The sequence below is a fragment of the Colossoma macropomum genome, unplaced genomic scaffold, assembly GCF_904425465.1.
Source record: "Colossoma macropomum unplaced genomic scaffold, Colossoma_macropomum, whole genome shotgun sequence".
NCBI classification, from domain to species: domain Eukaryota; kingdom Metazoa; phylum Chordata; class Actinopteri; order Characiformes; family Serrasalmidae; genus Colossoma; species Colossoma macropomum.
The window spans coordinates 61,103,211-61,125,263 of NW_023494792.1; the positions used below are offsets into that span (position 1 = coordinate 61,103,211).

The 22,053-nt window shown below is 41.0% G+C and overlaps 3 protein-coding genes across 4 annotated transcripts in view; all 3 read left to right on the top strand.

Annotated features, from left to right (window-relative positions):
- Positions 1-2,787, top strand: part of LOC118812628 (aldo-keto reductase family 1 member B1-like) — a 6,833-nt gene extending 4,046 nt beyond the window's left edge. The window contains exons 7-10 of the mRNA XM_036577732.1: positions 1,046-1,127; positions 1,224-1,307; positions 1,404-1,486; positions 1,587-2,787. Coding sequence (XP_036433625.1) covers positions 1,046-1,127; positions 1,224-1,307; positions 1,404-1,486; positions 1,587-1,629 — 292 coding nt within the window. The 3' untranslated portion in view covers positions 1,630-2,787. The remainder of the gene's footprint in view (positions 1-1,045; positions 1,128-1,223; positions 1,308-1,403; positions 1,487-1,586) is intronic.
- Positions 2,788-7,099: 4,312 nt separating this feature from the next.
- LOC118812632 (aldo-keto reductase family 1 member B1-like) lies at positions 7,100-14,780 on the top strand. Of its 2 annotated transcripts, XR_005007564.1 has the most exons (11): positions 7,100-7,371; positions 7,812-7,979; positions 10,478-10,594; positions 10,684-10,761; positions 11,582-11,704; positions 12,043-12,149; positions 12,984-13,065; positions 13,162-13,245; positions 13,343-13,425; positions 13,541-14,097; positions 14,129-14,780. XR_005007564.1 is itself a non-coding variant. In XM_036577736.1 (10 exons), the coding sequence occupies exons 1-10, from the start codon at positions 7,306-7,308 to the stop codon at positions 13,581-13,583; spliced, it is 951 nt and encodes a 316-aa protein (XP_036433629.1). In that variant the 5' UTR covers positions 7,100-7,305; the 3' UTR covers positions 13,584-14,780. The 2 variants fall into 2 exon arrangements, 1 of the variants encoding a protein (XP_036433629.1); XM_036577736.1 differs by having other exon boundaries at positions 13,541-14,780.
- Positions 14,781-15,667: 887 nt separating this feature from the next.
- LOC118812629 (aldo-keto reductase family 1 member B1-like) lies at positions 15,668-21,086 on the top strand. The gene is made up of 10 exons (XM_036577733.1): positions 15,668-15,957; positions 16,361-16,528; positions 17,998-18,114; positions 18,204-18,281; positions 18,775-18,897; positions 19,259-19,365; positions 20,315-20,396; positions 20,488-20,571; positions 20,681-20,763; positions 20,875-21,086. Exons 1-10 carry the CDS (start codon positions 15,892-15,894, stop codon positions 20,915-20,917), a joined length of 951 nt encoding a protein of 316 aa, XP_036433626.1. The 5' UTR covers positions 15,668-15,891; the 3' UTR covers positions 20,918-21,086.
- Positions 21,087-22,053: the final 967 nt, after the last annotated feature.

A 22,053-nucleotide genomic window follows, 5' to 3' on the forward strand; every position in this document is an offset into this window, starting at 1 on the left:
TACTTTTATATCGTTCGGACACAGTCACAACAACAGCCCTCACTCCTCTCTCCATCTTTTCTTTTTTTTTTTCAAGTCTCAGCTAATCAGTACAGAGGGTCACTCTCTAACAGGGCAGAGTAATCAAACATCATCCTCTCTAACACATGAATATGAGGTTCTGCACTGATTTAAGTTTCTACTTATAAAACAACGCATGGCTATCAGTTTCATTCTCACACAAGGGAACTCCTCTTTATTTTCCTCTTTTATAATTTCTTTATAATTCAGTTAATAACAAAGTCATTCAGAGTGGTTGTGAAATGCTCCCTTCTGAAGATCCTTACTGATTCTAATGCCTCTAAAGGACTACAGTAAGTTATTACATAAAATGCCTATGAATATGTTGCCTGATGATGAAGACATTGTAAGATAAGATTTTGGCCTAAAACCTACTGGCATAAATTCAGCAGCATAAACAACCATCATTAGATTAAATGACCCTTATTAGTCCCACAATGGGGAAATTTCACCTCCACATTTAACCCATCTGTGCAGTGAAACACCACATACACACTAGTGAACACACACTGTGGGTCAGTGAGCACACTTGCCCGGAGTGGTGGGCAGCCTTATCCGCTGCACCCGGGGAGCAGTTGGGGGTTAGGTGTCTTGCTCAAGGGCACTTCAGCCACGTACTGTCGGCTCAGGGGATCGAACCGGCGACCTTCCAGTCGCAAAGATGGCTCCCTAACCTCCAGCCCATGACTCCTCCTTCGACATCAATATAAACTCAGAAGACTCTGTTTGTATAGAAAATGTCTATATTTGTGTTGTAGTCATGGTGACCCCTGGTTCCTATCACCACCACTGTAAAGACAGCTGAGTCTCTACAACCATTTAATATACAACCATTCTGAATCAGTCTGTTTACATCTAAACAATCTAATTATGCAGAATTTTGAAAAAAAACAGCGGAATTCCCCTTTGCGTAATCAATTGACCCACCCATCACTGCAGAACTGAACCGACCCCGTTAACTCTACTGATCGATCTCTTCTTACAGGGCAAAGTCAGGTGATCCGTCCCTCCTGGAGGACCCAAAGATCAGAGCCATCGCTGATAAATATAAGAAAACAGCAGCGCAGGTACCTGTGTGTGTCGTTATGACATCATCATGAGTGTAGAAAGACGGTTTACATTACATGCTGAGAGGGTCGTGTCATGATATGCTTTATCACCAGATCCTAATCCAGTTCCACATTGATAGGAATGTTGCAGTTGTTCCCAAATCTGTCAATCCGGAAAGAATCAAAGAAGATTTCCAGGTGATCTTACTGGATTGTGTACTGTATGTTACTGCATGTAAATCTCCTCATAATGAAGGAACATATTATTATATTGCTGTTTTCTTTTTGATTCAGGTCTTTGATTTTAAGATGAGTAAAGAAGATATGAACACCATTATGAGCTTCAACAGGAACTGGAAAATAATTCCAATGGATTGGTGAGTTAAGAGATACTGAGAATATGTGTAGCTGTTTTTTATTTATTTATATATTTTTGATCAGTTTATAACTCAGTGGCATTTTTATCCTTTCATTTAGGGCTTCTAACCACAAGGACTACCCACTGAACGCAGAGTACTGAGCTCCTCGCCTGCCCGGCCTGAACTGAAGTCAAGCCCAAACAATTCATAAACCAGGAAATCAGTTGATTTTATTAATCACTCATTCCTGAAACTGTCATTTCTTAACAAAGACTGAACCAAGTCTCTGTGTGAAACGTCTCTCAGTGTTTTGTGTCTGTAAGCGAGCGTCTTCTCTTAATAGTATAAAACTATTTTCTCAAATATTTCTTGATTCTACATGGAAGCACTGCATTTACTGAGCAAATCAAACAACACATATTTTTTTAAGAATGCAACTACTTTTAAATGTTTGCAGCCACTGAAATTCCATCTCAAACATTACCCCAAAAAATGTTTCCACATTAACGCTACATATTCAATTTAATATAAAACCAGTCATTTTTGCTCAAATATAATATGGCAATATGTAAATGCAGTTAAGTGACAATGAAGAGTGACAGCATTTCAGCTTTCAGAGCAGCAAAGACTGAAAGCTGGTAAGTTTAGCTTTTGTTCAGCACTGGTCAGTTGTTGTCGGCTCCCCACTGAACTGGTCAACCTGCTCTATTAAGGACAGAATACAGTCTCGTTACAGATAATATAGACCAGTTGAAAAGAGTTAACGGTAACCAGAAGGTGGGACGGTTGAGGTGGGATACCCACTTTAACCATTGCCCCACCCAAAATGCTCATATTTTTTCAATGTTAAAGTTTTATGATTGAATAAGCCAAAAACACAAATTAACTACACACAAATAATAAAACGTATGTTTCTAACACCGAATTGAGTCTCATGGCCAGCGGCCCTGCTGAATAGTTAACAGACTCTGTTGTATTTGCTGTGACATATTTAGTTTTGTAGCTGCAATACTACGTTTTCATCACTGGAGTGCGACATTAATATTTTTGTTAGTGTGATTAATAGAAAAAAAAGTAACTAAAATTTTCTACATGATATAATTAGACTCTCAGAAAATACCTGTTCTCGATTTCAAGTCTTGTAATATTTAGTAAGCCCTTACACTGGAACCTTTAAAAAGTCATGTTTTGTTTTATTTTGCACTTTAATGTTTTATATTATATTAAATCTAGTCTTTTGGTCAAATAAGACCACTTATGTTTTACAAAACCAATAGAAAATTTAGTTCTGAATAAAAATACGAAAATTATCCAAACGAGTTCTGTGGATTTTGTTTGACAAAGACTTTAATGACTTGTATTGTGAAAACATGCAATTAAATCATGCAAGACTGGCGCACGGTACCAGTACTTTGTCAGGGGGACTGCAAGTCTGTCATTCTCGCTTTGTACATTATTAAAATCTTACTCAGTAATGTTGTATTTGGATCCAGTTGTGTCTTTAGCTCCTGAACAGCCTTGTTCTATGGACAGAGAAGCCAGTGACATGAACTCTGCAATGCTTCATGCGCTGTAAACAACTTTTTCTATTGGTTTTGCTGCCACAGCCATCCACAAATAACATGTGGCTGGTTGTTATCTTGTGTAGCATTGACTGATGAAGCTGTGGTTCACTGCAGGAACAGCCACAGCCTTACCGTCTGTTTTCAGACCTGAAGATCATTCCACCGTCACACACTTCACCCTGAGAATGACCGTTAGTGGAGAAAATGTCTTTATGAAACCCTGAGAGTACAGCGTCGATCTCTCGCTCCGCTCCTGCTATAGTGTCAAAACGACCTCGCCACCTCCAACTTATAAGGAAATTGTCTTGTAATCCAGTCCCATTCAGAGGTAAATAAAATACACAAATACTGTACTTGAGTGTACTTGAGTGATACCCTTTGTAAAATAGTAGCTGAATTAAAGTATAAGTGCTCTATTTATTTTTTTTACGTCCGTTCAAACACCCATATCCTACATTTTGTCTGAATTTTGTAACATTTGTGTTGTTTTATGTACCAAAACCAGTCATAATCATATTTACCTGACCATTTTCCAATCTCTTTATTCCTAAATTAAACAGGCTTTTTGGTTGCTGTGCTTTTAAGACATGAAAATATATCAAATTTATGTGTGATATATGTAATTGAGCCATGTCTCGATTGACTGTCCTGTATTATACATCATTCAAAAAGCTGAAACTCTCCTTGTAACTTCAGCCTGAATAAGCGGGGCTAAACAGGCTGAATACTCAGATATATGTGAATGTGTTGTTTTTTATGGCATCACAAAAACAGTGAATTTAAAATGGGCTGTTTTTGTAGCTTTGTTTCCATATATGACTGTATGGACTGGGGAGCAGTTTGACACTTTAACAATGTTTACACACTACATTTAACTCTTTTATTTTTAAAAAGTGAGGAAAATTCAGTTTTCCATGATATGGGGCCTTTAAAGTACAGAGGTACTTGCTTTTTATTGTGCCTGAGTATTAAAAGTAAAAGTGTTGTGAGATATTCTGACATTCCTACATTACTCCAAGTATTTATATTAAAAAATATGTTTTAGACCAAAAGCTTAAGTCAGAATTATCGTAACACAATGTCTCAGACATCAAGCAGCGTATTTCTTCCAATAACTGTGGGGGAGCATTTAGAGGTGGACATCTGGTTCCTTTCACCAATATTGGGAAAAATTCTGACTCAGTAAGTTTCTCTAGAACAAAGCGTTTCACACCAAACCACTCTGAATGACTTTGTTTACATCTTAACCATTTAATTATGCATAAATTTGGAAAAATGTATTTCCCCTTTAAGTGTATTACATGCTGTTCGATCTGGGGGCCAAATCCACCCCATCCACGGTAAAAGACCGTTACCACCTGCCCCTCATGACCTCAGCCTTTGAGATGCTGCAACAGGCTTTGGTTTTAACTACACTGGATCTGCTCAGCACCTTCAACCTTATCCAGATTAGGGAAGGTGATCAGAGGAAGATCAGAGGCCTTCATCACCCCATCAGGTCACTACGAGTACCAAGTTATGCCCTTTGGACTGATGAATGCCCCGGCCATCTTCCAACGCTACATCAATGAGATCTTGAGGGAAGCTCTAGATTGTTATGTGTTCATCTATCTGGATGACATTCTCATCTATAATGGTTCCCTAGATGAACATGTAGCTCATGTAAGGAGGATTCTCCAGCTACTCCTGGAGAATCATCTCTACATAAACATAGAGAAATCCCTGTTCTATGTTCCGTTTGTCACTGTCCTTAGATTTATGATATCCAAGATCCGACTGAGCACAGATCAGATTAAGACGGTCGCTCTGACTGGTTCAGCGCCTTCTGGGCTTTGCTGATTTTTTCTAACATTTTATCCAAAATTTTAGCACCATGTTCGCTCCTTTAACCACTCTCACAAAAAGCACATGGGGTGGTTTCAATGGATGACCGCAACTCGGAAGAGCTTAAGCATCAGATGTCTATGGCTCTAGTCTTACAGGATCCAGACCCTGAACTTTCATTCCTGGTGGAAGCTGATGCTTTCAACATAGGTGTAGGGGTAGTGTTATCTCAGCATACTGGCTCTGCCCAGTAGTTACATTTCTGCACCTTCTTTTCACATCGCCTGACACCCATGGAGCGAAATTATGATGTAATTTCCCGTCAGGCCAGGTGGGAGTTCTTTTTTGCATTTTGTCATATTGACCTGGCTCAAAGAATGCCAAACCCAATGCCTTCTCCTGGCAGAAAGCCCAAGCTGCTCTCTGGACTGCCTCTGCTGTCCAAAAGCGAGCAGCAGACCAGAGGCAGCAACCCAAGCTCACCTTTCGACCAGGACAGTGGGTCTGGCTCTCCACTAAGGACTTACCCCTCCATGTGGAATCCCAGAAGTTGGCCACATGCTACATGGGGCCCCTTGAAGGTCATTTGTAGAGTCAACCTGGTCTTGTACCTTTTGTTTCTCCTGCACTCTATGCATATCAACCCCATGTTCCATGTGCTATGCATGAAACCCATATTCTGCAGCACCCTTGCCTCAGCCCTGGCTCCTCTGGCCCTGTGCCTGGTGGCTGGGTTATGGAGGAAATGGGAAAGCGTTTGGAAAAGGTTTCTCCCTCTCCTGCCTTATGGAAGGAGATTGGCTTAATCTTTCCTCCCTGACAATGAGAAGTGATGCGTTGCAGGGACCCCCATGGAATCAGTCCAGGCTCTTTTTGACCTGACTGCAGCCGTTATGCATCACAGCTGTGTTGACACATGGAAGGAGGATGAATCTTTTAAGCTATGCCTACCCAGGAAAGCAGCACCACGTCCACTGTCCCCATGTGGTCCACACAGCTGCCCCCCTAGGGGCCATGCCAGCCCATTGGAGTTTTCCTCCCCCCAAGAGAAAAAGAGAAGACTCTCAACTGGTGGGAACAGCGCCCACCCTCTGTTCACTAGTGTTTAAGCACTGGTTCCTGAGCTACCCAGAACCGAAACCCAGCCTCCCTTGTCCTCCATGGACAAGGAGAACCAAACATGTCAGCGATCTGCATGCAACCCACCCCATCCATAAATCCCTAGTGATGCCTCTGTTTATATGTGTTCTTTTTGCAGGTGAGTAATGCTATTTGTTTGCATTGTGTTTTTTGTTTATCTTTCAATTAAATAGTTAACAGACTTGTGTTGTACTTGTTGTGATATATTTAGTTTTGTAGCTGCAGTACTACTTTTTCACCACTGAAGTGCAACATTTATACTGTTATTAACATGGCTAATACAGAAAACTGCATAATGTACTACAGTGAAAACGACTCTGTCCACATGTTTCTGTTCATATAGAACCATCACTGGATAGTAAACTTCTTTTCTGGTGGAGTGCAGGTTTGTCCCCATTGATCAAGAATATATGGAAATATGGTACTATTTCCTGCTGCTTTTTTATGGACAGCATTATGATGTGCACATTGGCTGGTGAGTGATTAGGCTTCACAATGAGCTCCATCTCCCATACAGTGTGCATGCACTTTTTCATATTTATTACTGTTTATGGTTTTATGGTCAGTAGATTGAATGGCCTTTATACACATTGAGGTAAGAAAGGTGCTGCTTTTCACCTTTCATCTTAGTGGTGGTCAAGCAGTAGGTGAGTGGGTATGAGAGATCCACTACTTTGAGAACTGACTACCACTTGAAACACTACAGGGCAGTACTGGGCTCAATTTGGGGGTGGGGGGGTGTCCCCTTTGAGCATCATTCAAAATGTCTACCTTGCATTTTTAATTCCAATTATCAACTCTGACACTAGAGATCAACACTAATTTGATGCATTAGGCAATGGAGAAATGAACATGATTCAGCATAATTGTATTATCTGGGTTTGAAAAATAAGTTGGCTTTAGCAAAATTATAAAAATTTGGTGGACAGGAACTGTGCTGTGTTTTTGAACAGTGGAAGGTAACAGTTAAACCAGGAGAGCCTCACAGCACTGCAGACCTTTTATTTTGACAGCTAGTTGCCAGATGTGATGCCATTGGCTCCTGCACAGAACTGGAGTTCTACATTTCGATTGCATTTTATTGCGGCTGGAGTCTTTTGGAGCTGGACTGGCTGCTAACTCTACCCACTTGGCTCCAAGCTCCAGCAGCTAATGGGTGGACTCTATACATGACCAATCAAATCCTGACACTGGCCTTTTATCTGGGGAGCTGCCACAGTGTTAAAAGCAGAGAAACTCCTACTGAAAGCCACTTCACTATCTAGTACGTCTAGGTAAAAAAAAAAACCAAACAAACATTGTTCCATCATGGCATCTGCTCTCACTCTCAATACTGGAGCACGAATGCCCATTATAGGTCTGGGAACATGGAAGGTAAGAGACTTTAAAATTGTAATGATTGTGATACTGAAACACGGCCTGCTTTTGCTTGAGAGTACTTTTACAGCAACAAATGCAAAGTGCTTGGAGTTGTTCTCATAGACTGCACTGTTGTAGTGTTTTCTACCTCTCTCACTCCTCTTCTCTGACTCTCCTTTATCCCTTTCTTAATGTGTTAAGTGGAACCTGTGTATTCCAGTATTCTCAGTCACTTGTTATCAGCTACTTGCATTTAAATCACTGTAACTCAGCATGAATCTTGGAACCTCATTGCCTTTTATACCTACCTCCAATTTAACTCATGCAAATGCAATCAGGGGTTTGGTAGTTGATCAGTTAGACTCAGTATGTCAGAGAACAGACAACATTAAACCAGTGGTAGTTTAGAACTAAATGGCTCATTGTGTTAAAGTGTCAGTGATGTTTCTCCACAGTCCACCCCAGGAGAGGTCACAGAAGCTGTAAAGGTGGCCATCCAGGTTGGTTACCGTCACATTGATGGGGCTTATGTCTATCAGAATGAGGAAGAGGTTGGGGCCGGCGTCCGTGCCATGATTGACCAAGGAGTGGTAAAAAGAGAGGAACTTTTCATCGTCAGCAAGGTGGGCAGAACCAATGCTGTCACTTGGTTTTACCTCTTATGTATATATGTGTGTGTGTGTGTCACTGTTGGAACAAAGCTTCACATCTTCATTTTTGTCATTTTTTGTTTCATTTTTTTCACACACCTTCACATTGTGTCAAAATTTCATGATGAATAGACCAACAGAAGTGTTCCAAAATTGATTGGAACGAATAATTTCTCTGTGAACTTCCAATAAAAGTTAAGACTTTTTTTACTTTCTCCTGTAAAGTCACCATTATGGAGATACAAAGTTTTGTTCCAAAGGGATGAGGTGCTCAGGAGTGCCGCCAGGAATTTTGGTCCCCATGAAAAGATATTACATTGGTCCCCCCACGCCACCACTACAGGCCACACCAGCATAATATTATTTGATAATAATAAAAAAAAAATCCCACAAACCCCCTGCAATTATGCCAACTTACATGTCATTCAACACATCGCTGCTCACCTGCTTCTTCAGTTGGGAGTAGGGCTGGTGCATTGGTAGAGGTATGGGGAAACAGAACTCGTAGGGCTGGTTCATTGGTAAGGGTTTGGGGATAGAAAGACAGGGTTAATTCAGTGGTAGGGGTATGGGGATGGGGAGACAGGGTTGGTTCAGTGGTAGGGGTATGGGGATGGGAGACAGGGTTAATTCAGTGGTAGGGGTATGGGGATGGGGAGACAGGGTTGGTTCATTGGTAGGGGTATGGGGATGGGGAGACAGGGCTGGTTCATTGGTAGGGGTATGGGGAGACAGGGCTAGTTCACTGGTAGAGGTATGGGGATGGGGAGAAAGAACTTGTTCATTGGTAGGGGTTTGCAGATGGGAAGACAGGGCTGGTTCACTGGTAGGGGTATGAGGACGGGCAGTAGGGCTGGTTCATTGGTAGGGGTATGAGGATGGGCAGTAGGGCTGGTTCATTGGTAGGGGTATGGGGATGGGGAGACAGGGCTGGTTCATTGGTAGGGGTATGGAGACGAGGAGACAGAACTGGTTCATTGGTAGGGGTATGGAGATGGGAAGACAGGACTGGTTCATTGGTAGGGGTATGGGGATGGGGAGACAGAACTGGTTCATTGGTAGGGGTATGGGGATGGAGAGACAGGACTGGTTCATTGGTAGGGGTATGGAGATGGGAAGACAGGACTGGTTCATTGGTAGGGGTATGGGGATGGGGAGACAGAACTGGTTCATTGGTAGGGGTATGGGGATGGAGAGACAGGACTGGTTCATTGGTAGGGGTATGTAGATGGGAAGACAGGACTGGTTCATTGGTAGGGGTATGGGGATGGGGAGACAGAACTGGTTCATTGGTAGGGATATGGGGATGGAGAGACAGGACTGGTTCATTGGTAGTGGTATGGGGATGGGAAGACAGGACTGGTTCATTGGTAGTGGTATGGAGATGGGAAGACAGGACTGGTTCATTGGTAAGGGTATGGGGATGGGAAGACAGGGCTGGTTCATTGGTGGGGAATTAAGGATGGGAAGACAGGGCTGGTTCATTGGTAGAGGTATGGGGATGAGGAGACAGAACTGGTTCATTGGTAGGGGTATGGGGATGAGGAGACAGAACTGGTTCATTGGTAGGGGTATGGAGATGAGGAGACAGAACTGGTTCATTGGTAGGGGTATGGGGATGGGAAGACAGGGCTGGTTCATTGGTGGGGAATTAAGGATGGGAAGACAGGGCTGGTTCATTGGTAGGGGTATGGGAATGGGGAGTAGGGCTGGTTCATTGGTGGGGAATTAAGGATGGGAAGACAGGGCTGGTTCATTGGTAGGGGTATGGGAATGGGGAGTAGGGCTGGTTCATTGGTAGGGGTATGGGGTTGGGGAGTAGGGCTGGTTCATTGGTAGGTTTTGGAAGCCATATTTAGGAAGCTGAGACATGATGCCTCACCGATACTCACAATTCACTGCTAACAAGTTTCACTAATGTGTAGAATCGTCCTAACTTTCTCCCTGCCATACGGCACCCCTGTGTGATGAAAATGTTTTTCTTTTCTTTTTTTTTTTTTCTCTTCTGTTCTGTTCTTTTTTTCTTTTCTTTAATTTTGATTACACTGAGAACCAGGTAATCTTGATAAATAAGCAGCCATGCCAGTCATTACATAACAATCTTAAATGCAGAAACGTTGGGGGGGGGGTGCAGTGGGGTGCAGGGGTGAGTGGTGTGCGTTTTGTGTTACCATGAATAACAACATAGCTGTGATTTGGTTGCAGTGAGTGCAGTAGATGTTGTTTACTTACACAATGTTTTTCCTGCCTGTCCAGCCCCAACCCCCTTCCACATATGAGTCATAAAACATATTTGGCTATGGAAGTTTACACTTCGCCATTGCAGATAAGCGAACTGCAGAGTCATTGACACCTTGCAGAATTTTTACTGCTATATAAAGACCTTAACATGAGTGATCACTGGCTGATGAGTCACACTAATCACAATCCAGTACAAACAGAGGGAACATTTTACCTGTTTATCTTTTCAGCTATGGAGCACATTTCATGAGAGATCTCTGGTTAGAGGAGCCTGTGAGAAAACCCTGAGTGACCTAAAGCTGGACTATCTGGATCTCTACCTGATGCATAACCCTATGGGCTTTAAGGTAATATTAATCAATAAACATTTATAATGTGCACCATGTGAAAAGCATTACATGTGCACAACTCCTGATTGCTGAATTTGAATCTACAGCCTGGAGAATCCCTCTTTCCTCTTGATGCTGAGGGCAAAGTCATTCCAGATAACAGCACCTTTCTGGAGACATGGGAGGTAATTAAAGAGTTATAAACCTGAAATTTTTAGTACATCTATATAGATTGTTATGGAACAGGTAAGAACCTCACCATTGCCTCATTAAATCAATGCATACGCATATGTTAGGGATGCGCATGTGTACTTGTGCATGTCAAATTTATTGATCCCTGATGTTAGCTAGGTCCAGAAACAATGAAAATATATTTATCTGGCAAACATGTTGGCATGTTGTCCACCGACTCTCGGCTGTTTTTGAATAATAAAACACGTTGTCAAATGTACACCACTGTGTTCTGGTGAATTTCTGTGCAACACCAGTATTTTCACCTAAAAAGCTGCACCTACAGTCCTGCATTTTTCACCCAAGAGGTTTTTGGTCTTGTGTTTTTCCTTCCGGCAGTTAACTGATTATCCATTTAAAGTAGTAATGGTATAACCAAAGTTTGGGGGAAGGAACATGCCTGAAACCCCGCCTTTTCCCAATCTATTAGCCAATAAATTCACATCCTCACCTTCCGTTCCCGTGACGAAGTGTTCACAATCCCCACCGTCACCCGATCTCCTCCCTGTTCCTCAGTCCTACATCAGTCTTGCTACAGCTATGATCTGGCTTTCTAGCTATAGGCAGAAGCTGCCCAGAACTCCAGCCCAAGTCCTCAGAGTTCTCCCCCTCCCTCAATCAGTCTTCCCTCATACTACCATCGCCATGTTGAACGCACGGTCTGAACTTGCAAATTCACCCTTAAAGATACTTGAATATCAAAATTAGTCAGAATGCCCATTGGAGAGTTCTGTGAATTTGGATCATTCTAATGTTTTCAGTTTTATCATAAAGGAAATGGAGAAGCTGGTGGACGCTGGGCTGGTCAAGGCCATCGGCATCTCCAACTTCAACCGAAGCCAGATTGAAGCCATCCTGAACAAGCCAGGCCTGAAGTACAAGCCTGCCAACCACCAGGTAGCATTTTCCAATCTGTACTTCTTACTTTATCATTCAGTAATAGGGAAGTAATGATACACTCAGTCTGCAGTTTGATTATATTCACAATCCTGTATTCTCACAATAATTTGAAGCAACACGAGAATTAGGAGGCAGGAGGAGAGCTGGAGCTGGAGGTGTTCATTGGTGCTGATCGTTGTTTAAACAATGCAATCACATTAGGTAGCCTAATTAATCGAAAGTCCATTCTCCATGATGCAGTTACGTTCCGATTCAATAATCATTATTTAAAGAGCAGATGAAGGTCTTGTGTTTTTCCAGTAGAAAACAGCTGATGTTTTTATCTCCTACTCCAGATTGAGTGCCATCCTTATCTGACGCAGGAGAAGCTGATCAACTTCTGTCACTCTAAGGGCATCACAGTGACTGCGTACAGCCCTCTGGGGTCCCCTGACAGACCATGGTGGGCAAATAAAACTTTTACCAGATACCACCAGATTAGCCTTTTGTTCTTAAAGGGGAATTCCACTGATTTTTTAAAAATTTCTTCATAATTTAATTGTTAAAGTGTAAACAAAGTAATTCAGAGTCATTCTGAAATACTTCTTCCTGAAGGCTTTAAATCAGTCATAATGGTGGTGATAGGAACCAGACATCTGAAGAGTTTAATGCCTCTAAAAGCTTACAGTAAGTTATTAAATGAAATGGTTATGAATATGTTGCCTGAAGGCGAAGACATTGTAAGATAAGACTTTGGCCTAAAATATATTTTTAAAACCCATTCATGGAGGACAGACTGGCATAAATTTAAGGTGTTGTACGGCATAAATCACCATCATCAACATTCCATATAAAACCACTCAAGACATTTGTTGGTCCACTGGTAATTTTATATCACTGTTGTCAGAAGAAAACCTTGTATCTCCAAAATAACTTTACAGGAGAAGGAAAAAACATACTTTACTTTTAATGTAAGTCAATGGAACCAGACTTTTTTCCATGTCATTTTTAGCCGTTTCTCTTGGTCCATTCATCATGTAATTTACACATAAAAGGCAACAGGCATTTTCAAATAATTTAAAAAAACTGAAAAACAAGAAAAATGGACTGTAAAGAAATCTGACTCAGTAAGTTTCTCTACAATGAACCATTTTCTATCAAACCACTCTGACTGACTTTGTTTACATCTAAACCATCTAATTATGCAAAAAATCCCCTTTGCGTAATCAATGAACCCACCCATCACGGCAGAACTGAACGGAACCCATTAACTCTACTGATCGATCTCTTCTTACAGGGCAAAGCCAGGTGAACCGTCCCTCCTGGAGGACCCAAAGATCAGAGCCATCGCTGATAAATATAAGAAAACAGCAGCACAGGTACCTGTGTGTGTCGTTATGACATCATCATGTGTGTAGAAAGGCGGTTTATGTTACACGCTGAGAGGGTCGTGTCATGATATGCTTTATCAACAGATCCTGATCCGGTTCCACATTGAGAGGAATGTTGCAGTTATTCCCAAATCCATCAATCCGGAAAGAATCAAAGAAAACTTCCAGGTGATCTTACTGGATTGTGTACTGTATGTTACTGCATGTAAATCTCCTCATAACGAAGGAACATATTATTATATTGCTGTTTTCTTTTTTGATGCAGGTCTTTGATTTTAAGCTGAGTACAGAAGATATGAACACCATTATGAGCTTCAACAGGAACTGGAGAATAACCTTAAGGGAGTGGTGAGTTACAAAAATACTGAGAATATGTGTAGCTTATTTATTTATGTATTTGTTTGTTTGTTTGTTTGTTTATGATCAGTTTGAAACTCTGCGGCTCTGTTATCCTTTCATTTAGGACATCTAACCACAAGGACTACCCACTGAACGCAGAGTACTGAGCTCCTCACCTGCACACACTGACCTGAAGTCAAACCAAAACAATTCATAAACCAGAAAATCAGTTGTTACTCATTCTGTTTTATTGACCACTCATTCCTGAAACTGTCATTTCTTACCAAAGACTGGACCAAGTCTCAGTGTGAAACTTCTCTCAGTGTTTTGTGTCTGTTAAGCGAGTGTCGTCCCTTAACAGTATATAACTATATAACTATATAACGTATATAATCATGCAGAGGGTGCTTTGAGTGTTCCTGGTTCTACATAGAACCATTTTCTTTACTAAAGAACCCTTGAAGAACCATAAAATAAAATATGGTAAAATAGGGTAAAATACAAAATATGCAAATGCAGTTTGTTTTTTTAGCTTAGCTCACTCATAAAATAATATTCTGTCATATTAAGTGATGATGAAAAGTGACAATATTTAAGCTTTCAGAGCAGCAAAGACTAAAAGCTGGTAAGTTCTGCTTTTGTTCAGTGCAGATCACTTGTTGTTATCTCTCCACTGACCTGGTCAACCTGCTCTAATGAGGACAGAAAACAGTCAGATTAGTCAAAATTACATAAAATATAGAATATTAGCATATTGACCAGGTGAAAAGAGTGCACAGTAACAAGAGGGCGGGATGACTGAGGTAGGACACAATAATATATATATCTGTAAAACACTGGAACCTGTATATGTTACCTGTATATATTACATCGGAACCTTTAAGAAGTCATGTTGTGTTTTATTTGACATTTTTATCTTTCTGAAAGAAACTGAATGAAGCTGTAGAGCAATGGAGGATCACTGCAGGTGTACTGTATACAGCCTTATGTCTGCTACTTATATCTGAAGGTTCTCTTTGTGAATAAAATAAATAAAATAAATTCCCCCTCCCAGAGTGGCGTGCAGCTGCTTGTTGGGGAGGTGAAGGCTAAGACAGAAGATGACATATATGCATCATTTATATATTTATTTAAACTATTTAATAGTCATTTATTAAAGTGATCAGATCCGTCACAGAGCAACTGCAATAGTTAGATTACAATGTGTGTGATTAAGTGGGATGTTTAATAAAATGTTCAATAGAGTAATGTTTTAAAAGCTAACTGTGCGCTTGTACATTTTGCCATTTTTCTGTCATAAATGATGCAGGTGAATCAGAATATGAGTGTAAACTGTCCAAAAATAAAACTTCTTCATTTGTTCATTGTGTTCAATGTGAAATATGTTGAATGTGAACATTATGCCATCGGAGCAAAACCTTGTATCTCCATTTTTGTTTTTCAGTTTTTGACATAATTTGGAAAAACCTACTGTCCTTTATATTGTGTGTAAATTTCAAGAGGAAAGGACCAAAAGAAACGGCCCAAAATCACTTGGAAAAAAGTCTGGTTCCATTGACATACATTAAAAGTAAAGCATGTTTTTTCCTTCTCCTGTAAAGTTCTCATTTTGGAGATACAAGGTTTTTGGTCTGACCGCAGTGATATATATATATATATATATATATATCAAAACCTCATATCTCCAAAATGGGAAATTTACAGTTCTCATTTTTCTTATTTATTACTATTTATGGTTTTACAATGCTGCTCTTCACCTTTTGTCTTAGTGGTGGTCAAGCAGTAGGTGAGTAGGTGAGAGATCTAATACTTTGAGAACTGACTGCCACTTCAAGCACTACAGGGCAGTACTGGGCTGCAACTGGGGGGTGGGGGGGGGGTGTCCACTTTCAGCATCATTTAAAATGTGTCCTATGCATTTCTAATTCCATCCATATTTGAAATTTACACAAAAAGTTGCCTTTGATGCACGTAATGTAACACAGACGATAAAAAACAACACAAAGTCATCGTAAGATTGTCTCAAGCTGTTTATATTCATTTTTAGCTGCAGACAGTAACCCAAAATGCATTCTAACACAGAATTATCAACTCTGACACCAACACTGATTTGATGCATTAGGCAATGGAAAAATGAACATGATTCAGCATAATTTTTTTTTTATTTTTTTATTTTGACAGCTAGTTGCCAGATGTGATGCCATTGGCTCCTGCACAGAACTGGAGTTCTACATTTTGATTGCATTTTATTGCGGCTGGAATCTTTTGGGGCTGGACTGGCTGCTAACTCTACCCACTTGGCTCCAAGCTCCAGCAGCTAATGGGTGGACTCTATACATGACCAATCAAATCTTGACACTGGCCTTTTATCTGGGGAGCTGCCACAGTGTTAAAAGCAGAGAAACTCCTGCTGAAAGCCACTTCACTATCTAGTACGTCTAGGTAAAAAAGAAAACAAACAAACATTGTTCCATCATGGCATCTGCTCTCACTCTCAATACTGGAGCACGGATGCCCATTTTAGGTCTGGGGACATGGAAGGTAAGAGACTTTAAAATTGTAATTATTGCGCTGCTGAAACACGGCCTGCTTTTGCTTGAGAGTACTTTTACAGTAACAAATGAAATGTGCTTGGAGTTGTTCTCTGAAATTTTCTCTGACTCTCCTTTATACCCATTTTTCATTTGTTAAGTGGAACCTGTGTATTCCATTATTCTCAGTCACTCATTACCAGCTACATGCATTTAAGTCACTGTAACTCAGAACTAATCTTGGAACCTCATGGCCTTTATAGTTCCCTCAATTTAGCTCATGCAAATGCAATCAGGACTTTGGTGGTTGTTCAGTTGGATTCAGTATTTGAGAGCACAGACAACATTAAACTAATGGTAGTTTAGAACTAAATGGCTCACAGTGTTAAAGTGTCAGTGATGTTTCTCCCCAGTCCACCCCAGGACAGGTCACAGAAGCCGTAAAGGTGGCCATCCAGGCTGGTTACCGTCACTTTGATGGAGCTTATGTCTATCAGAATGAGAAGGAGGTTGGGGCCGGCGTCCGTGCCATGATTGACCAAGGAGTGGTAAAAAGAGAGGAGCTTTTCATTGTCAGCAAGGTGGGCAGAACCAATGCTGTCATTAGATTTTACCTCTTACGTTTTTTTGCAATCTGCTTTTTGATAACTACAGTTTTTTTTTACCAACAATAGTGTGTGTTTATAGTCACTGTTGGAACAAAACTTCACATCTTCTCCCCACCCCACCATTACACATGACACCAACGTAATAACTTTTAACAAAAAAAAAAAAATCCCACAAACGCCCTGCAATTATGCCAAGACACATGTCATACAACATAATGCTACTCACCTTTTTCTTCAGTTGGGATGAAGGCTGGTTCACTGGTAGAGTTATGGGGACAGGGAGACAGGCTGGTCATTAGTTGGGGTATGGGGATGGGGAGACAGGGCTGGTTCATTGGTAGGGGTATGGGGATGGGGAGACAGGGCTGGTTCATTGGTAGGGGTATGGGGATGGGGAGACAGGACTGGTTCATTGGTAGGGGTATGGGGATGGGGAGACAGAACTCGTTCATTGGTAGGGGTATGGGGATGGGGAGACAGGACTGGTTCATTGGTAGGGGTATGGGGATGGGAAGACAGGACTGGTTCATTGGTAGGGGTATGGGGATGGGAAGACAGGGCTGGTTCATTGGTAGAGGTATGGGGATGGGGAGACAGGACTGGTTCATTGGTAGGGGTATGGGGATGGGGAGACAGAACTCGTTCATTGGTAGGGGTATGGGGATGGGGAGACAGGACTGGTTCATTGGTAGGGGTATGGGGATGGGAAGACAGGACTGGTTCATTGGTAGGGGTATGGGGATGGGAAGACAGGGCTGGTTCATTGGTAGGGGTATGGGGATGGGAAGACAGGACTGGTTCATTGGTAGGGGTATGGGGATGGGGAGACAGGACTGGCTCATTGGTAGGGGTATGGGGATGGGAAGACAGGGCTGGTTCATTGGTAGGGGTATGGGGATGGGGAGTCAGGGCTGGTTCATTGGTAGGGGTATGGGGATGGGGAGACAGGACTGGTTCATTGGTAGGGGTATGGGGATGGGCAGTAGGGCTGGTGCAGGGGTGAGTGGTGTGGGTTTTGTGTTAGCATGAATAACAACATAGCTGTGATTTGGTTGCAGTGAGTGCAGTAGATCACATAGAGAACTGGAGAATAGTGGATTGTAAGAGAAAATGGGAAAGGGGGGAAACACTACAACGACAGAAACAATGAGAATCAAGGTATTTACACAAAATGCATGGTGTTTACTTACACAATGTTTTTCCTGCCTGTCCAGCCCCAACCCCCTCTTCCACACATGAGTTGAGAAATATGAGAAAAACATATTCGGCTATGGCAGTTTACACTTCGCCATTGCAGATAAGCAAACTGCAGAGTCATTGACACCTTGCAGAATTTTTACTGCTATATAAAGACCTTAACATGAGTGATCACTGGCTGATGAGTCACACTACTCACAGTCCAGTACAAACAGAGGGAACATTTTACATGTTTATCTTTTCAGCTATGGAGCACATTTCATGAGAGATCTCTGGTTAGAGGAGCCTGTGAGAAAACCCTGAGTGACCTAAAGCTGGACTATCTGGATCTCTACCTGATGCATAACGCTATGGGCTTTAAGGTAATATTAATCAATAAACATTTATAATGTACAACATGTGAAAAGCATTACATGTGCACAAGTCCTGATTGCTGGATTTGAATCTGCAGCCTGGAGAATCTTTTCTTCCTCTTGATGCTGAGGGTAAAGTGATTCCAGATAACAGCACCTTTCTGGAGACATGGGAGGTAATTACACAGTTATAAACCTGAAAGTTCAGTACATGTACATAGACTGTTCTGGAACAGGTAAGAACCTCACCACAGCCTCTTTAAATGAACGCATACATATGTGTTAGGGATGTGCATGTGTACTCAAGTATTCAGTTAACTGTTCAAGGTGCCAGCGTTCAAATATTGTAATAACTATTTGGATATTCGTCAAGTTTCATTGCGGAAAGATGGAAAAAATATACAGACTAGCAATTCAGTGAAATGCCAGTTTTACGTTTTGCCAGCTCAGCTGTTTTTGCATAATGAAACACGTTGTCAAATGTACACCACTGTGTTCTGGTGAATTTCTGTGCAACAACAGTATTTTCACCTAAAAAGCTGCACCTACAGTCCTGCATTTGTCACCCAAGAAGATTTTTGCATTGTTTTCTGTTACTAAATTATCCATTTATCAACGCTTAAAGATGTGAATTTGTATCATATAAATGTTTTCAATTTTATCATAAAGGAAATGGAGAAGCTGGTGGACGCTGGGCTGGTCAAGGCCATCGGCATCTCCAACTTCGCCCAAAGCCAGATTGAAGCCATCCTGAACAAGCCAGGCCTGAAGTACAAGCCTGCCAACCACCAGGTAGCATTTTACAATCTGTATTTCTTACTTTATAATTCAATAATAGTTGAGCCTGCAATTTGATTTGATTCACAAAACCAAGCTCATAATTCTGTTTCCTCACATGCAGTGAAGACAAATTATGACTATAATAATGCTTACTAGCAACACTAGAGTTGGGAGGCAGGAGGGGAGCTGAAGGAGGTGTTGATCAGTTTTCACTGTTGTTTAAACAATGCAGTCGCATTATATAGCCTAATTAATCAAAAGCCTATTTTCCACAATGCACAGTTCCACCCTTCAGTAATCATTTTTAATGAGCTAAAGACGGCTTAGTGTTTCTCCAGTAGAAAACAGCTGATGTTTTTATCTCCTACTCCAGATTGAGTGCCATCCCTACCTGACGCAGGAGAAGCTGATCAACTTCTGTCACTCTAAGGGCATCACAGTGACTGCGTACAGCCCTCTGGGGTGCCCTGACAGACCATGGTGGGCAAATAAAACTTTTACCAGAAACCACCAAATTCCAGATTCCCTATTTGTCCTTAAACAGATTTTTCCAAATTTCTTTATAATTCAATTGTTAAGGCGTAAACAAAGTCATTCAGATGCTCCTTTCTAAAGAAACTTACCGTTTTAAATTAGTGGTGATAGGAACCAGACGTCTGAAGACATTAATGCCTCTAAAAGCTTACAGTAAGTTATTACATGAAATGGTTCTGAATATGTTGCCTGATGATGAAGACATTGTAAGATTAGTTTTTGGCCTAAAATGTCCATTCATGGCAGAGAGATTGGTACAAATTTAAGGTGTTGTATGGCATAAATAACCACATCAACATTCAATATAAAAACTCAGAAGATACGTATAGGTTCACTGGTAATTTTATATTTTTATATATTTTATATTTGTCTTGTGCAACCAGGGTCCATTCCGTGTGGAGTTTGCACGTTCTCCCCATGTCTGTGTGGGTTCCCTCTGGGTGCTCCCGTTTCCTCCAATAGTCCAAAGACATGCAATCAGGCCAATTGGACACGTTAAATTGCCCCTAGGTGTGAATGTGTGTGAATGTATATGTCTGTGTGATGAACTGGCAACCTGTCCAGGTTGTTTCGTGCCTTCTCCTCTGTGACCCAGAAGGATAAGTGGCTTAGAAAATGTGTGTGTGTGTGTGTGTGTGTGTGTGTGTGTGTATTTGTCTTGTGACATTTGGTTCCTATCACCGCCACTGTAAAGAAATCTGACTCAGTAAGTTTGCCTACAATAAACCATTTTATATCAAACCACTCTGACTGACTTTGTTTACATCTAAACAATCTAATTATGCTGAAATTTTGAAAAAACAGTGGAATTCCCCTTTGTGTAATCAATGAACCCACCCATCACTGCAGAACTGAACGGAACCCATTAACTCTACTGATCGATCTCTTTTAACAGGGCAAAGCCAGGTGACCCGTCCCTCCTGGAGGACCCGAAGATCAGAGCCATCGCTGATAAATATAAGAAAACAGCAGCGCAGGTACCTGTGTGTGTCGTTATGACATCATCATGAGTGTAGAAAGACGGTTTACGTTACGCGCTAAGAGGGTCATGATACGCTTTATCAACAGATCCTGATCCGGTTCCACATTGAGAGGAATGTTGCAGTTATTCCCAAATCCGTCAATCCGGAAAGAATCAAAGAAGATTTCCAGGTGATCTTACTGGATTGTGTACTGTATGTTACTGCATGTAAATCTTTATATACAAAAGGAACGTGGACCAGATCGTGCTGTGAATATTGCTGTTTCCTTTTTGATGCAGGTCTTTGATTTTAAGCTGAGTAAAGAAGATATGAACACCATTATGAGCTTCAACAGGAACTGGAAAATAATTGTTTTTGACCAGTGAGTTAAGAGATGCTAAGAATATGTGTAGTTTTATTTATTTATTTATTTATTTATTTATTTATTTATTTGATCAGTATAAAACTCTGTGGCACTCATCCTTTCATTTAGGGCTTCTAACCACAAGGACTACAAACAGCACACAGAGGACTGAGCTCCTCACCTGCACAGCCTGAACCAAAGTCAAGCCCAAACAATTCATAAACCAGGAAATCAGATGGTTCTCATGTGTTTTATTGACCACTCATTCCTGAAAGTGTCACTGCCCAATTTCGCTGTACCCTGTGCAATGACAATAAAGAATCTCGAATCTTGAATCTTAACAGCGACTGAACCAAGTCTCTGTGTGTCTCAGTGTTTTGTGTCTGTAAGCGAGCGTCTTCCCTTAACAGCGTAAAACTATTTTCTCAAACATTTCATGATTGTAGATGGAAGCTCTGCATTTACTGAGCAAATCGAAAATTTGATTTTTTTTGTTAGGAATGCAACTATTTTCTTATGTTCGCACCCAAATTCCACCTCAACCATTACCAAAAAAAAGTTGTTTCCACATCAACACTGCACACAGAAAAAATGATTCTTCAAGGGTTCTTTAGTAAAGAAAATGGTTCTATATAAAACCATGGACACCAAAAGAACCTTCTGCATAATTAAAGGGTTCTATATAGACCCATTTTCCTTGCTAAAGAACCCTTGAGGAACCATCATTTTTTAAAAGTGTACATATATCTATTTGATCTAAAACCAGTCATTTCAAGTAAAATATGTAACCCAATTTCCAAAAAAGTTGGGACGCTGTGCAGAATGTAAATAAAAATAGAATGCAATGATGTGCAAATCATGTAAACCATATTTTTAAAAGAAAATACTACAAAGACAACATATCAGATGTTAACACTTAATTATATATCAGATGAAAGACATTTGATTGTTTTTTGAAGAATATTGCCCATTTTGAATTTGATGCAAGCAACACGTTCCAAAAAAGTTGGGACGGGGGCCTGTTTACCACTGTGTTTCATCACCTCTTCTTTAACAACACTCTGTAAGTGGTGGGAACTGAGGAGACACTGCTGTAGTTTAGAAAGTGAAATGTTTTCCATTCTTGTTTGATACAGGATTTCAGCTGCTCATCAGTTCGGGGTCTCCTTTGTCATATTTTTCATTTCATTATGTGCTAAATGTTATCAGCGGTGACACGTCTGGACTGCAGTCCTTTTAATACAGAGCAATGCTGCTGTAATACACGCAGAATGTGGTTTGGCATCGTCTTGTTGAAATAATCAAGGC

Bases quoted from the DNA above. Each gene is read 5' to 3' on its own strand.
- LOC118812632 (XM_036577736.1), top strand. From the start codon at position 7,306: ATGGCATCTGCTCTCACTCTCAATACTGGAGCACGAATGCCCATTATA. The intron at 10,762-11,581 runs GTAATTAAAGAG...TTTATCATAAAG, and splicing joins CCTTTCTGGAGACATGGGAG to GAAATGGAGAAGCTGGTGGA. The intron at 13,066-13,161 runs GTACCTGTGTGT...CTTTATCAACAG, and splicing joins ATAAGAAAACAGCAGCACAG to ATCCTGATCCGGTTCCACAT.
- LOC118812629 (XM_036577733.1), top strand. From the start codon at position 15,892: ATGGCATCTGCTCTCACTCTCAATACTGGAGCACGGATGCCCATTTTA. The intron at 18,898-19,258 runs GTAGCATTTTAC...CTCCTACTCCAG, and splicing joins ACAAGCCTGCCAACCACCAG to ATTGAGTGCCATCCCTACCT. The intron at 19,366-20,314 runs GTGGGCAAATAA...CTCTTTTAACAG, and splicing joins GGGTGCCCTGACAGACCATG to GGCAAAGCCAGGTGACCCGT.